The sequence below is a fragment of the Puma concolor genome, chromosome B2 (assembly GCF_028749965.1).
Source record: "Puma concolor isolate L17-30 chromosome B2, mPumCon1.1.hap2, whole genome shotgun sequence".
In the NCBI taxonomy this organism is placed as follows: Eukaryota; Metazoa; Chordata; class Mammalia; order Carnivora; family Felidae; genus Puma; species Puma concolor.
In genome coordinates, this window is record NC_141671.1 from 100,987,733 (window position 1) to 101,004,218 (window position 16,486).

A 16,486-nucleotide genomic window follows, 5' to 3' on the forward strand; every position below is an offset into this window, starting at 1 on the left:
AGAGGGAGACAGAGAATCTCAAGCAGGCTCCCCAATGACAGTGCAAGCACCACGCGGGGGCTCAGACCCATGAAACTGAGATCATGACCTGAGCTGAAACCAAGAGTCAGACACTTAACTAACTGAGCCACCCAGATGCCCCAGCAATATTTTTTTTTAAGTGTAGTCTTGAATACAGGTAATGGAAAAGAAGATAGAAAATTAATATGCTAGGCATCCGTTCTTTTGGATTGATTTTTTTATCATTCTGTTTTTTTTCCCCTGTACCCATTTGTAAATTATGCCCTCATTTCTGCTCTTTGATTACCCCTAGAAATTAAAACATCTGAATTAATCAATATCTTTACTTTTTACTGAACAGTGCAAGAACCTTAGAACACTGCAGTTTTATTAACATTCCACTACCCCTACTTTAGCTATTATTGTCCTGTATTTTTTTGATATATATTTAAATTTCAGAAGATGGCAGTGAGTTATGCCGATTCCTGTATCTCATATGCAAAGAGATTGCCTTCTGCCTATCGTGCATACTTGATGTCCTTTAGTGAGGGGTAGCTGGTGGCAACTGCTTGCAGTTTTCATTTGTCTTTAAAATGTTTTTATTTAACCATCTTTCTTGAAGGATCTTTTCACCAAGTTTCATTTACTAGCTGACAGTTCTTTTCTCCCAACATATTTAAAATACTCTATTTTCTGATTTTCACTGTTACTGATAACAAGTCAGCTGTCATTGTAGCTGTTCTCTTTTCCTTGGACTGCTTTTAAGGCCCTTACCTTCTGCCCCCCTTTATTAGGGGTGTACTTTCAGTCTTTAGATTCCTTATGGGATACCCAGGTGTGGATATCTTTTTGTTTGTCCTGCTCAGAATTTGTAGAGCTTCTTTAATTGGGAATTCATTGGTTTGGAATGTGGATCTTTCAGTGTTTCTGCAGAGTTCTCAGTTCTTATTTCCACATACTATTTTAGTCCTGTTCTTCTCTTATTCTAGAACTCCAGTTAAACATATTTGTGTTCTCCAGTGTGTGACAACAATTATTTTCTGGTTAAAAATGTATTTCAGTGCAGCACTATCAGATTTTTGCACTTTGAAAATCATGTAATGAACCCTATTGGGTTGCAAGAGTTGCTTGTTAATTGACTTTAAAATTAAAAAAATAAAAAAGCAGACCTGGCATTCTCTCATTTCAGTCCATGACTATGTTACCTTTCCCCAATGCATTCCCTGCTTTGGCATAGCCAACTCGAGTAAAATGAAAATTCTGCCTCTAATTTTGAGCATATTTTAAAATTTCTTTTTGGGTGATCTTACTCATACTCGTGAGCTTCAAATAGATCACCTTTTTCCTCTGCATTTGTTAAGAGCCAAACCCAAAGGATATCTTTATGTGAATTTCTATTCTTTTATGACATCCACTTAAACTTCCATCTTAGAAAGTTTACTCATTCCTACTTTTTGGGGAAAAAAACCTATACTATAAATTGGTAAATAGTTCATAGTAATGATTAATACTTATGTTCTGCTTTATAGTTTACAAAGTGCTTTCACATCTATATTCTTATTTGTGCAACAGTAAAAAATGTGAAAAGGACTCAGAAGTAAATACTATTTCATTTTATTCTCAAATTTGTTTGAATCAAGAGAAGATAACTTGTTCAACTTATTTGACCCATAGGGTGCCCTTCACTCACTGTACTTTAATTTTTATGGATAATTAAAATGGAATAGAAATCCTTTGTAATTCTGTGGTAATCTTAATTGCGTGCTTAATTATTATTGAACTCCTCATGGGTATTAAAACAAGGTTGTGGTATTGTCCAAGTTTTTCTAATCAAATGTTATAATTACTGACTCTTCACTTTCTGGAGGGTTGTCCAATTTGTTCTATAATTTTAGCAGGAACCAGACTGAGACCTATTTATATTTTTTATTAGTTGCCACTGTTGTATGTATAAAGAGTAATTCTTTTTAAGTTATAATTTGAATTTAAAATTTGCCATCTCATGGTACTCCATTCAAAATAATTCAAAGTTAAAATACCCTTATTTAGAAAAATGTGATAAACTATATTATAAAGTGGTTCTAGGGTCTCCTGAGTGGCTCAGTCAGTTAAACCTCCAACTTTAGCTCAGGTCATGATCTTATGGTTCGTGGGTTCAAGCCCTGCGTCAGGCTGTGCTGACAGCTCAGAGCCTAGAACCTGCTTTGGATTTTGTGTCTCCCTCTCTCTCTCTACCCCCCTCCCCACTTGTGCTGTGTGTCTCTTTCTCTCAAAAATAAATAAACTTAAAAAAAAAAAGTGGTTCTAGCAGCTGTATTCTATAAAATACATTGGGGAGGCATGAATATGGCTAAGCTTTGTTATTTTAAGCAGTTTATACTAGAATTAAATATCGAGAGAGACACATTTAATTCAGTTTTTATGCAGTTGAAGCCATTTGTGTATGACTTTTTAATTTTATGGTACTGAGTTTTACTATTCAACACCAGGCAGATACTATCTCTAATCAGTGAAGATTCTAGTGTGCATTTTAGGGTAATATACACTTGACCCTTGAATAAGGAAGCGGTTAGGGACACAATCCCTCCCCCACACCATCCAGTTGAAATTCTACCTATCACTTTTGACTACCCAGAAACTTTACTAATGGCCTACTGGTGACGAAGCCTTACTGATAACGTAAATAGTCAATTAACACATACTTTGTATGGCATATGTATTATATACTATATTCTTACAATAAAGGAAGCTAGAGAAAAAATGTTATTAAGAAAATCATAAGGAAGGGGGCACCTGGGTGGCTCAGTCAGTTGGGTGTCCAACTGCGGCTCAGGTCATGATCTTATGGTTCCAGGGTTCAGGCCCCACATTGGGCTCTATGCTGACAGTTCATAGCCTAGGGCCTGCTTCGGATTCTGTGTCTCCCTCTCTGCCCCTCCCCCACTTGCGTGTGCACGTGCATGCGTGCACTCGCTCTCAAAGAAACATTAAAAAACAAACCAGAAGGAAGAAAAAACACACTTACAGGACTGTACTCTATTTATTGAAAAGAATCTGTATATAAGTTTAATTCTGTATTGTTCAAAGGTCAGCTGTATACGTATCATTCTTTAGATGGTCCGACATTTGAATCCCCTTCCTTGAGAGTCTTCATGTGAAGAACAGCCCTTGCTGCCCCGACCTTCAGAGCCTGAAAGCCCAGATTCTCATTCTCCTAATTCCATTTTATTTAAGGCTCAGGACAGTAACTTGGGCTCAGCAGACAAATGCACTCACTTAAATTCTAATCTAAAGCTATTCCACAAAGAAGCAAGGAAAGAGAGTATCTTCAGTGGCAGTGGTGGCCAACATCTCGTTTCTCAGGCCACGAGTCTCAACAGCAGTGTCCAGTGGCAGCCACAGTCATTTAGTGATGATGTTCAGTAATGGCGAACTGTTGTCCTCAGTGGACTGGCTCTGTGGTAGGATTGATTTTCAATTGTGATTCCATCTGTATACTCACCCTCACTTATGCCTATTTCCCCAAACTGATTCTCCACCCTTCTTGGCAGTTCTAAGAGAAAGGATTCAATATTGTTTAATCAGTCTGTGAGAGTTTAGCTGCTTGTGGCTAAGCACCCTGACTGATAGCCCGCCAGTGGTTTTTTTTGTTTGTTGCTAATGTGTCTCTTTAATATCATTCATTGTGGTTACTTGAAAATTTCCCCCTTCCCATTTATTCTATTAGTATCTTGGAGTAAGCGACTTAATGTTGCTAATACTTGCTTCACAGAAGTGTTGTAGGAATTACATGAGATAATGTGAGTCAGCACTAATGTTGTTAAGCCCTTTTTTTTTCATAGCACTTACCCTCTTCCAGCAAACTATGTAATTCACTTAGTATATTGCTTATTATCTGTCTCCCCCACTTTCTAAGCTCCACAAGGTCAGGGAGCTTTATCTGCTTCCGCGGGCCTAGAACAATGCTTGGCACATAGGAGGCACCCAATCGATATTTGTTGAATCAATAAATGAATTTGAAGTTACCATACTTGGTTTGTGAAGAGGCCTGTGCCCCCAACTACTCAAAGAAAATAAAATCAGTTATGAGTCCCAACATCTCCCACCGGCTCCGAACATCTATCACCCATTACCCATCCTTTGTCACCTCTGTTTCATCTCAGAGAAGGCTCTCCTCTTTTCAGAAGCTAACCTTCCAATTGTGTCCTCGATTCTTTTCCTTCCCACTTCTTCCAGGATAACCACACCATTGATTATTCCCTCATTCTTTTTTTTTCCTTTTGAGTTTATTTATTTAGAGAGAGAGAAAGAGAGAGAGAGAGAATGCAAGTGGGGGAGGGGCAGAGGGAGAGAGAGAGAGAATCCCATGCAGGCTCCACACTGTCAGTGCAGAGGCAAATGTGGGGCTTAAAACCACGAAATCATGACCTGAGCTGAAATCAAGGGTCTGACGCTTAACTGACTGAGCCACCCAGGCACCCCTCCCCTCATTCTTTTCATGTGTTTCTCCCTACTCTCTCCTGTCCTGTAGCTTATAATTGACTAAATCTCAGCTTAGTCTCTTTTTAAGGAGGGAGCTAACAAACTTAATTTTACCTTGAAAATCCTTCAATCTGGCACCCCATCTCTGCTTTATTGCCAAGTGTCTTGAGAGAGTAGAAACTATTACTGTCCTCTTTTTCTAAATCCTTAATTATATCTCTGTCTCTCACGACTGCTTTTCTATCTACTCCACTACCAGAATCATTCTGGCAAAGGTTTTTTTTGTGATGCAATTGCCAGATTTGGCAATCATTATTTAGCCTTAACCCTCTTTAATTTCTCTATGGATTTGACTTTTCTTTCTTCAGTTTAACAAATTTATTGAACATACACTAAATTCTCTGCATTCTAGGCAGTGAGGATATAAAATCTTCGTAAAAGTCATGTGCAACAGATAATATAGTATCACAGTTGCTATAAGGAATTATGTACAACATTCCTTAGGACCATGGAAAAGCAGTTTTCCTGAGCCAAGAGGAGGAAAGGTATAAGAGAAAGTAAGATGACATATTATCAGATAATAAAGGGATATACAATAAGGAACAAAGAGTGTGACATTGCCAACAGCACAGAATAGATGCAAGTACTTGATATTTTTAAAAATCAGTAATTTGGGGTGCCTGGGTGGCGCAGTCGGTTAAGCGTCCAACTTCAACCAGGTCACGATCTCGCGGTCCGTGAGTTCGAGCCCCGCGTCGGGCTCTGGGCTGACGGCTCAGAGCCTGGAGCCTGTTTCCGATTCTGTGTCTCCCTCTCTCTCTGCCCCTCCCCCGTTCATGCTCTGTCTCTCTCCCAAAAATAAATAAACGTTGAAAAAAAAAAATAAAAATCAGTAATTTGTCTAATATGGCAAAAGTGGGAGTGTATTAAACCAGATAAGGAGGTATTAGAATAGACAAGATATGATGGAGTCTGTGCTAGAATAGTGGAGACAGGGATGTGGAGAGGAACTGTAGAAGTGGAGTTGTTGGAGAAATATTTCAGAAATGGAATCAAGATTCTGTGCCTTATTTGTTAGTGAGTAAAGGTAGAGGCATGGCGGATTGAGATGTGTCTTGGACACAAAGTGTTTGATGTTATGGAACACCCGTATAATGCAGTTCAGTAAGCAGTTGCATATGTGGATCCAGAGGCCAAGCGTGTGGTCAAGGTTGCAGATAAAAATCTAAGGTGGAGATTGAAGTCATGAGAAAGACAAGAGAAGGTAAAGATACAGTTTTGAAACTAGAGAGGATGGAAGTTTAAGGCAGTCATATTTGAAGAACTCTATCTCTGAGAAGTAGAAAAACTAAGTTGGCTGCTTTGGGTGAGGTTGCTTTAGAAGTAGTAAAATTTTGGAACAATAATTGTGTGCCTACAGTATTATTTTCTTTGGTCAGTTTCCTAGTCTTTGTCATTAGTCATTCTAAGTCTCCCAGATCTTCATTTGTCAGTAGCATTGCTTCTTCTGCAGCGTCACTCACCCTTAAAAAAAATTTTTTTTTAATCTTTATTTATTTTTGAGAGAGAGCGACAGCATGTGAGCAGGGGAGGAGCAGAGAGAGAGAGAGACATAGAATCCGAAGCAGGCTCCAGGCTCTGAGCTGTCAGCACAGAGCCAGATGCAGGGCTCAAACTCACGAACTGTGAGATCATGACCTGAGCCGAAGTCGGACACTCAACCAGTGTCTGAGCCACCCAGGCACCCTTTTGATATCTCACCTTTAAAAAAAAAATTTCAGGGGCATCTGGGTAGCTCAGTCAATTAAGCATCCAACTCTTGATTTCCATTCAATCATGATCTCACGTTGAGGATTGAGCACTGTGGCGGCCCGTGCACTGACCGTGCGGAGCCTGCTTAGGATTCTCTTTCCCTCTCTCTGTCTGCCCTTCCCTTGTGTGCACATGCACATACATGCTCTCTCTCTCTCTCTCTCTCTCTCTCTCTCTCTCAAAATAAATGAACATTAAAAATGTTTTTTGATTATTACTTTGAGTTGTCTTATGCATTGTGTTGACAGATGTATGTCACATCAGCAAAAGACCAACAGAATAAAGATGGTGATGTGATAGAGATAATTCTAGGGTTTGAAGATACATTTGTGCATTCAAAATCCAGGAAATAAATAAACATGTCAGATGATGAAAAATATAATGGAGAAAAATAAAGCAAAGTAAGAGGAAAGTGGAAAAACTGAGCAGGGACCTGAAAAAGAGAGAGACCAATCATGTGAATATCCAGGGAAAGAACATTCCAAGAAAAGGGAACAGTACATGCAGAGACCCTGAGGCAAGATTGTCCTCTGGTGAATTCTAGGAATAGCAAAGGAGCCAGTGAGCCTGGAGTTAATGAGCATCGGCACAGGACTAGATGAATACAGAAGTTTATGGAGGCGAGTGGGGGTACAGATCATTCTGGGATCTCAGGGGGAGGATAATTCTCAACCAATTAGATTCAAACATCCTCATTTTGTAATAGTAATTTTGTAATTCCACTTTACTGAAGTATAATTCACAGATGATATGTAACTTTCTTAAAAATTTTTAAATATAACTTGAGTACCATAAGTAAAGGAAAGGTATTTATTACCTGTTTAATGTGTAAATTAAACACATATGAACAGCACGTTTTTAATATGTAAATAATCAGGCAGAACAATACAGGAAGACAAAAATGCCTTGTAACACTACCTAGGGGAACCATACTTAGTTTCTGAGAACAACTGGTAATGAGCCTTTACACCTTTATTAGGCTTTTACTCTGAGTGGAGAAGCTACCTGAGGGTTTAGAGCAGGAGTAACATAATCTAATATTTTTTAAAAATCTCTCAGCTCCTGCATGGAGTGAGGCTGTGAGTGGACAAGGGTAGAAGCAGGGAGCCCATTTCAGAGACTATTGCAATAATTCAGGTGCGAGTTGATAAATTGGGTTGTGAGATGTCCATGAAAGAGGACTTGAGAAGTTGTTGAACTCTAGATGTGTGTAGAAGATAGAGGATCTGCTGATGAATTGGAGGTACAATGTAGAAGAAAGAGGAATCAAGGATAACTCCAGGAGTTTTTGCGTGAGCAGGTGTAAGGCTAGAAGAAGTCATTGGGAAGGGGTGACCAGAAGTTCACTTTTGGATATATCAAGTTTGAGATGTCCATTAGGCATCCTGGGAGAAAAGATGTTGAGTTAAAGGTCAGATACACAAGTCTTTAGAGTTCAGAGGAGAGGTCCAGACTAGAGATGCCAATTTGGGAATTACGGTATTTGTAAGTGTTGGGGTTACACAAAATAGAGATCACCAGTGATTCTCCAGTGGACGTGAGATTTTTGTGTTTGTTAAGCTAGGGGATGAATTTAAGACGGTTGAAACATTGGCATAGAGTGTAAGATTTAGATTTAGAATGTTAGGGTCCTGCCACTTCTGCAGTCCTGAACCATGTGCCATCTGGGTATAGCTAATAAGGTTTGGTGAATAAAGAAGGAGTTATCCTGAATTTGGAACTGGAGGTTTTGAGTTCATGAAAAAAGAGGAGTTGGACTCTCTTAATTTAAGGCTTTGAGTAGCTCATTAGCTTATTTAGAAAAGTTTTTAATATGTTCAGATGAGACAAAGTATTTTGAAAGGAGAAAAATTTTGGTATGCATTCTAACTTCTATACCTATATACATTACTTCTACTAGTCCTTGATTATTAGAAATATTAATCATATGATACTCGTGTAATAATCATAAAATTCGTGTTAAGCTGGCTAGTATGATCTTAATGTAGTTTCTAAAATAAAATCTTTATCTGTCAGATCTTTAACGTTCATTTGGTTTTCTTCTAGGAAGATTTGGAGACCGGAGTTCACCTTGACCCTGCAGTCAAAGAGGTTCAGTATAATCCTACCTATGAGACCATGTTTGCTCCTGAGGTGAGAAAACATTATATTTAAGATTCTGCCTTAAAAAAAAAAAAAAAAAAAATTCTGCCTTTTGCTAATGCATTTGAATTATACATAGGTAGATAAACAGTGAGTTTTTGGAGTTTTCTCACAAGAATATACATTTAAACTTACAAAAAACATGTCTTATTATGTGTCAGTTATATCTCAATTTTTTAAAAAAAGAAATTGTACCTTTAAAAATGTGCTAATGTTTGCCTACCAACATACAACTATCTGATAGAATGGAACTCAGTCTTTTGAAAAAAGATATTTTGAAATGTTTGGTTCTTAGATGTGAACGTAGTTAACATCTTCCTCAGTATTGTTAAGGGAGTATTATAAATTAACCATAAGGGAAAAAGAACTTGTTTTATTAGCATCATCAGTGCGGAGTGTATTATGAAACATCTGGTTACAAATGCTCCTGTGATGAATGCAAAAAAGGAGTGCCGTGCTAATGTGTTCACTGCTCAGAAGTAGTCACAGGGTGTATTGCTTGCTCTGTGTGAGACATCTTATGATGGTGGTGGTGGTGGTGGTGGTGATGATGATTAATGCTGATGTAAGCACAAAGAAGATAGGGGGAAAAAGGCAAGAAAAGAAAAGAGAAGAGAAGAGAAGAGAAGAGAAGAGAAGAGAAAAAAAAGGAAGGAAGGAAGGAAGGAAGGAAGGAAGGAAGGAAGGAAGGAAAACAGTGAAAACTGTCCATTTAGGAAAGTCTTTGTAGAAAAATGAAGTTTATAGCTATTTTGTTTTCAAAAAGGGAAAGAATGCTTGGCTGAGAAAATGGAGATGCCAGAAAATGGTCATTATAAAACAAAAAAGTAAGCCTTCAGTAGCAGGATCTGTAAGAAGCGCTTTAAAATGGGGGTGAGGAGCCATATTTTATTGCAGCTGAATGAAGAAAGAGGTACTTTTTAATACTTTTTGGTTTTGAGCACACAGTCATTGTCCTTTTTTTGATAAAGCAGTCATAAAGCTGTTTTATGTAATCTGCCTGCTCAGGTTTCTGTAGTCACTTGAAATACGGCGAGTGAAAAATGTAGCACAGCTGATGATGTCAGTGCTAGCATTTAGACATCCCTGTAGCGGTTCTCCGGCTGTCCAGTTAGCAGAAATCCCATGCTCATATTCTGAGACTGCAGCACATTTTAAATTTTATTATATTATTTCTTAAGTCTTTCTAGCCTGTTGAACCTATAGACTGTTTCATATCCCTTGGCACCACTTTAGCTGGCACGGTGAAGAAAGGTTGTACGTTACATACATGCTTCATGATTTTTTTAAATGAAAAGTGCTTCAATAAAATAGGGCCACTAAATTCAGGAAATGAGAAAGTTTGGAAGTAGTGTGGTGTGTGTGTGTGTGTGTGTGCGCGCGCATGTGACCTTCGTATGTCAGTGCATTTTATATGAAGTCTCTTTCTCTTAAATGTTTAGGTCCTGTGCATAACTAATACATTGCTGTATGATTACTGTTTTCAAAATTTAAAAGATGAAGTTGTTTTTTTTTGGTGATATTGATGAGGCATTAGGCGTATCATTGTCTTTGTGAGATTACCAATCCTTTAATGATCTGTTCTTTTTTTTTCTTGTTTTAGGGAGCCTCCCATTCAATATATAAATTAGTTTATGTTACAAACACTGATGCTTGTCACCAATTTGAGAAAGGAGTGATGAGAGGGAAAAGTGAAGAAAAATTACAATTTTTCCTGGTTGCCAAATGAATTGTCTGTTACATAATAGATAATTAACTTAGAATTTTATGACTGGGATCTGTGTAATTTGCAAAGTATGGAAAGGTGTCACGAGGAACTTTGCTGGATGAAATTCAAGTTCCCATATTTTGAGAATCCATTGTTAGAAACAAGATATAACCCCTCTCCTCAAGCTACTGTTTACCAGAGAGGATATGCTTTGTGTTATTTTAAAAGATAGAGTGCTCACTTCAGCAGCACATACACTAAAACGATAGAGAGCACATTGTTTCCTAGAATGCCTAAAGCCCTATTCAGGTTAAAGGAGAGATTGTGTCTGGTTGTAAAGATAAGAAAACGTTTCATGGAGAAAGTAGTATTTAAAATAATAAATGGCTGGAGCACCTGGGTGGCTCAGTCGGTTAAGCATCCGAACTTCAGCTCGGTTCCATGAGTCCGAGCCCTACGTCGGGTTTTGTGCCGACAGCTCAGAGCCTGGAACCTGCTTCAGATTCAGTGTCTCCCTCTCTCTCTGCCCCTCCCCTGCTTACACTCTGTCTCTCTCTCAAAAATAAAATAAAAATGTAAAAAAAACATAAACAGTAAATGGCAAGATTTCATTCTTTTTGATCACCAAGTAGTATTCTATTTTATATACTGCATCTTCTTTATCCATTGATCAGTCGATGGATGTTTGTGTATTTACCATAGTTTGGCTATTGTTGAGAGGTGCCACTATAAACACTGGGGTGCATGTACCCCTTGAAATCAGCATTTGCAACAAAGTGGATAGAACTAGAGTGTGTTATGCTAAGCAAAATAAGTCAGAGAAAGACAAATATATGAATTCACTCATGTAGAATTGAAGAAACACAACAGATGAAGGGAAGGAAAAATAACATAACAGAGGGAGGGAAACCATAGGAGACTCTTAATACAGAGAGAACAAACTGAGGGTTGGTGGGTAGGGGGATGGGCTAAATGGGTGATGGGCATTAAAGAGGGCACTTGTTGGGATGAGCACTAGGTATTTTACGTAAGTGATGAATGTCTAAATTCTGCTGAAACCAGTACTACACTGTATGTTAATTAACTTGAATTTAAATAAGTAAATTTAAAAATAAATTAATTAAAAAAATACACTTGAATTTAAAATAAACAGTAAAGTCCCAGTAAAGAACATGAGATGTGAGGTTAAATGTACTGCTTACTAGCTTTGGTGTGACCCTGGGTTACCTTAGTTTTCTCAAGGGTAAAATGAAGATAATTTCTACTTTACCAAGTTATATGGATACACACACTAATGTATGATATGCCTAGGAAACTCTGGCACAGAGTAAGCATTTAATAAATAGCAGCCCTTACTGTTATTTATGTTACTATTACTGGCATTGATGGCTAGAAAGGCTTTTATGAGGAAAGATTCCAGGCAGAAGAGAGTAGCATTAGCCAAATTATAAAAGATTTAAAGAACAGGAAGGAATACTTTAGTCATTGTCAGTTGGGGAGAACAGAGAGGTAAGATTAGAGTGATAGTTTGCATGGTGTTGTACAGGGTTCTGGCCAATGTAAACAGTTTGGTCTTGATTTAATAGATGATACATAGATTTTTAAAGTTCTTATTAAAGCGGCATAATTAAAGCTGAATTTTTAGGAAGGTTAATTTGGTGAGGATTTGCATGATGGAAAAGAGTGGTTGTAGAAATAAAAGTACCATTTCTTACTGTATCCTGCATCGCTGAGAGATTTATATAGTTGTATACCTCATCTCCTTTAGTCTTTACAATAACCCATGTTATTATTAGTACTCTAATCCCTATTTTATAGGGAGGAAACCAAGTCTCAGGGTTTACTGTCAGCAGGTAATGTATTTGGGGATGTGAGTTCACATCACTCTTCACAATTGCTCTGTGGCTAGAAGACCTGTTTGTAGACCGTTGCAGAGTTTGCACATTATACCCCTACGTCTTGGACTTTGCTAGTTCAGTAAATTAACTGAATTGACTACTTTATTTTATAAAATATTATTTTTCCCTCCCAACCGAGGACTTTTCCTAAGTGGTCTAACCTAGTATCCAGATAAGCTTTCTCAAATTATAGATAGAACTTGAAGATATAACAGCCATTGCTTTAGTCTACTGATTTTCTTCATTTCACTCAATCCTTTTTGGATTTACTTAGAGAAAAATGTACTTGTTAGCTTTCCTAGACTCATGTAAAACCTGTAAGTTTCAGGGAGATTTTCAGATTTAAAATAATAGTACTTTTAGGAATAGAAAAACATCAAAGTTAAAAGGAAAAAAAGTTCCTAGTTTATATTAGAAATCTGGCCATAAGGGCTGCTATAAATATTAATGTTGGAATGAACTTTAGAAGACAGTTCAGCTCTTTTATTTCATAGATGAGGAAACTGAGGCTCAAGGTCATAGAACCCCTACTAGTAAAAGATCTTATTTTAGTAATAAACTCTGCTTATGTCTTAGATGATTGAGGTATTCTCCCAATAAAAATGAATTGTGGTGATCTTTTCCAAATTTGTGGAAAATAATTAAGTTAATCAACAGGATCTTCTCACCTTAAAGTTTGTTTCTAAATGTTTAACCATTGATGGCTACAGTAAACATTAATGAAAAACTTACCAGAAATCTAAGTATAATATTATTACTGGTTCAGTAACTTGGGGGGGGTGTTCTATATGTGAATTTATGATTATGATTTCACATAGTTTTTACTAGTGTAAATTTTCTTAATACCTGTGGTGTTACGCTATACTGCTAAGACACTGACCCTCAAGTACTATACCTCCTGAAGACTTTGGAGAACCACTGCCTTACAATACACAGATTTCTTAGGTTTATCTACCCGCGTCTTAATGAATTAGAAATGCTTTTCTCCTACTTTATAAATAAATCACTACTTCACTCAGGTGAAACATATAAGCATACTTAGGAACATCCTGAGATGTAGTGATCTGAATTATGAATTAATACTTAAATGTGTATATTTTATATGGGAGATTAAGATTATAACTGACTGTGGTGTGCTTCAGTATGGTCTTAGCTAAAAACTGCTAAATACTCATACCTAATTAAGTATGTATTTTTAAAATCCTTTGAATACAAATTTAGTTAAACGTAGTTGCCAGAAGTTAAAAAGAATATTTGGAAGTCAGTTTTGTGTTTTATGTGCTTTTTGATTTTTTTATTTTTTGGAAGATATTTTTATTTTAAGTATTCTCTGCAGCCACCATGGGGCTCAAACTCACAACCCCAAGATCAAGAGTCACATGGTCCACCAACTGAGCCAAGTGCTCCTATACTTTGTTTTGTTTTTTAATGGTTAACCCAGAATTAATAGAAATGCATATTCACAGAGACCAGGAACATCTGGGACACATAATTTTTAAGGAATTGAGAAGAGCTGACTTCTGCTGAGTAACATTTCTCTTCTTTTCTTTGTTGGCATTTATTTAATATCTTTAAGGTCAGTTCCAGTAGCTGCTGTTAACCAGGCAGTTGGGGTGAGCCAGAAGTAGATAGATCCTCCCCCAACCCAGCTTCCTATAGCATTAGAAGATTTTTTTTGTTGTCTCCAGCTTAAACATCTATAAAACATAGCACATTTAAATTTTTAGACTGCTTTAGAAATAGCACCAATATAAGATACACTTAGCTGTAATCTGTGGATCTGTATTCATATAGAAATCAAAGTTCCTTAACACTGAGAATTTTTCTTTAAAAGATAGAGTTGATTTGATATATATGGCCAGTAGAAGAATTGTTCTTTTTTTTTTTTTTGTAAAATCTTAATAAAATAAGACTATGGAAATTGTATTTTCCTTTTTCAAATGGAAATTATAAATGTAATGGTTAACTTATTATATGAGTAACAAGATCAATGGAGATATTTATCATTTTAGAGCCTCCCTCCCCCCAGAAATATCAGATACTGCTTTGTGGATGATAGCTGACTATATTAGGTAGAACATCTAGGAAACTTAAATCACTTTATTATCCTTACTCTTATGGATGTCCCTTGTTTTTGTAATAAATTTCATGACAAAGTTACTATAACTGCCAGCATTCAGTATTCTAGATTTTTTTTCTCCCTTACGTAAGGAGGAACTAATATGGGCTGTGAAATCTTGCACTCTCCTTTATTATGAATTCAGAATGAATAGTAATAAAAGTTTTGTATGTAAATCAAATATTTTTATTTTTAAAAAAAAATTTTTTTTTTCAACGTTTATTTATTTTTGGGACAGAGAGAGACAGAGCATGAACGGGGGAGGGGCAGAGAGAGAGGGAGACACAGAATCGGAAACAGGCTCCAGGCTCCGAGCCATCAGCCCAGAGCCTGACGCGGGGCTCGAACTCCCGGACCGCGAGATCGTGACCTGGCTGAAGTCGGACGCTTAACCGACTGCGCCACCCAGGCGCCCCTGTAAATCAAATATTTTTTAAATTGAATCACTTTAAACATAGAAATGGAAGCTATCAATATAAAAGAATATTGTAGTAATGCATTTTCTTCTAAAGCAGAAAAAAAACATAAGGCAAATGTAACATCATTTAAATTCAGATTTTTGTGCATAGTATAATATTGATATCTAGAGAAGGCAGCATTCTCCTTAAGAGAAGACCAATAACTTATATTTATGGCTCTGGAAATATATCACAGGAATGGTGGTTTCTAATGGTAGTGACTTAAGGTGTTCTGACGCTGAAATACTTTATCATGAAGACCTTCCAGACTTTAAATAAGATATCCTGTCTAACCCCACTATTTCCAAAATGGGAAGTTCATTTCATTGTTTATTTTAAAACAAACAAAAAAATACAGAGTTGGATTTTTCCATTACCATTAAATAAATATTATTAAATTAATAGTGCTTGACATAATCTGATACTTTTTTTTACCATTTTTTTAAAAGTTATTATGATTGTACATTTAAGGAATGTTATGATACAATAGAATCCTAGACTAGAGTTTGTTCTAACCTTGGTTCTACCAATTAATAATAAAACTATTGACTCTGGGGCAGATAAAATACATCATCTTTAGCCTTTTTTCTTCATTTCTAACATGAGAAGGAGAATACCTCTCTAACTTCCCAGGATCTTTGTACAAATCAAATTAAATAACATTTGGAAACCATTATGGAAACTCAAAGCATTATAAACAGATAATAACGTACTATTTTGTGTAAGACTTTCATAGTGTGACTTCTCAGAGTGATTTTATTTCATTTGTAATATCTTTTTCTAGGGATTTCTTCAAGCATTTTACTTTTATTGTCTTTTTCCTATTCTCTGACCCCAGGGGGGTTCTGATTAATCTTTCACTTCATTAATGCTTTTAGTATGTCATGCATGATGGTAAGTATTGAGGATTTTAAGTCTCTACCTTTGAAGAACTCATAATCTAGTAGAGAAGAAACATGTATTTTTAAAATTACATCATGGTACCATTATTGATATACCAAAAATCATCTTTATAAATTAAAAAAAAAAGTCACCCCAAATCCCCCAAATCGTTGGACAAAAATATAGTAACTCAATCATCAAGAGCAGCATTGTCCAATAGAACTTCCTGCAATGAAGGAAATGTAGTAGCCAATAACCACATGTGACTGTTGAGCACATGAAGTCTGGCTAGTGTGACCGAGGAACTGAATATTTTATTTTAAGTAATTTAAATTTAAATAGCCATACAGAGACTTGGGTGAGCTGGGTTCCTCTCCTTCTGTCCTAGGGGCTGGGCTGACAAACAGTGCTCATCAGCCATTGCCCAACTGCACTGAACCATGTGTGGGGAGCATGTTCCCAAGTAGGTTACTTGGCCCCTAATGATTTAGAGTTAAAAATATATTGTACAATAATTCTAGTATTCTGGCTTTATATACTTAGGATTTAAGTTTGATTTTTTTTCTTATAACATTGCAGTTTGGACCAGAAAATCCCTTTAGGACACAGCAAATGGCTGCCCCTAGAAATATGCTTTCTGGATATGCTGAACCAGCTCATATCAATGACTTTATGTTTGAACAGCAAAGAAGAACTTTTGCCACCTATGGTAAGGAGATAAGATTTACAGTTTCCAGTTTGACACATTTTTGGGTGTGTGATAATCTGTTTTATCTTCTTGCTTTTTAAATTTAATAACCTAGATTCCTTTTTCAAAAGGTGCATTTTCTTAAACACATCTATAAATATTTATACAAGTGTGAAGTTGAACTAATATTTTTAGCTGTCATTCTAAATCTGCTGTGATTTCTGAGTACTAGAAATACTCTGTGGTCTTAAAAACAGAATGTTCTCTGTTGTACTTGATAATGAACACTTGTTATTG

General features: G+C 36.6%; 2 protein-coding genes across 2 annotated transcripts in view; one reads left to right on the forward strand and one right to left on the reverse strand.

Annotated features, from left to right (window-relative positions):
• Nucleotides 1–16,486, forward strand: part of CDC40 (cell division cycle 40) — a 66,758-nt gene that overhangs the window by 5,104 nt on the left and 45,168 nt on the right. The window contains exons 2-3 of the mRNA XM_025925217.2: nt 8,341–8,427; nt 16,081–16,210. Of these exons, the coding sequence (XP_025781002.1) occupies nt 8,341–8,427; nt 16,081–16,210 (217 nt within the window). The remainder of the gene's footprint in view (nt 1–8,340; nt 8,428–16,080; nt 16,211–16,486) is intronic.
• Nucleotides 1–16,486, reverse strand: part of METTL24 (methyltransferase like 24) — a 177,968-nt gene that overhangs the window by 3,527 nt on the left and 157,955 nt on the right. The window lies entirely within an intron of this gene.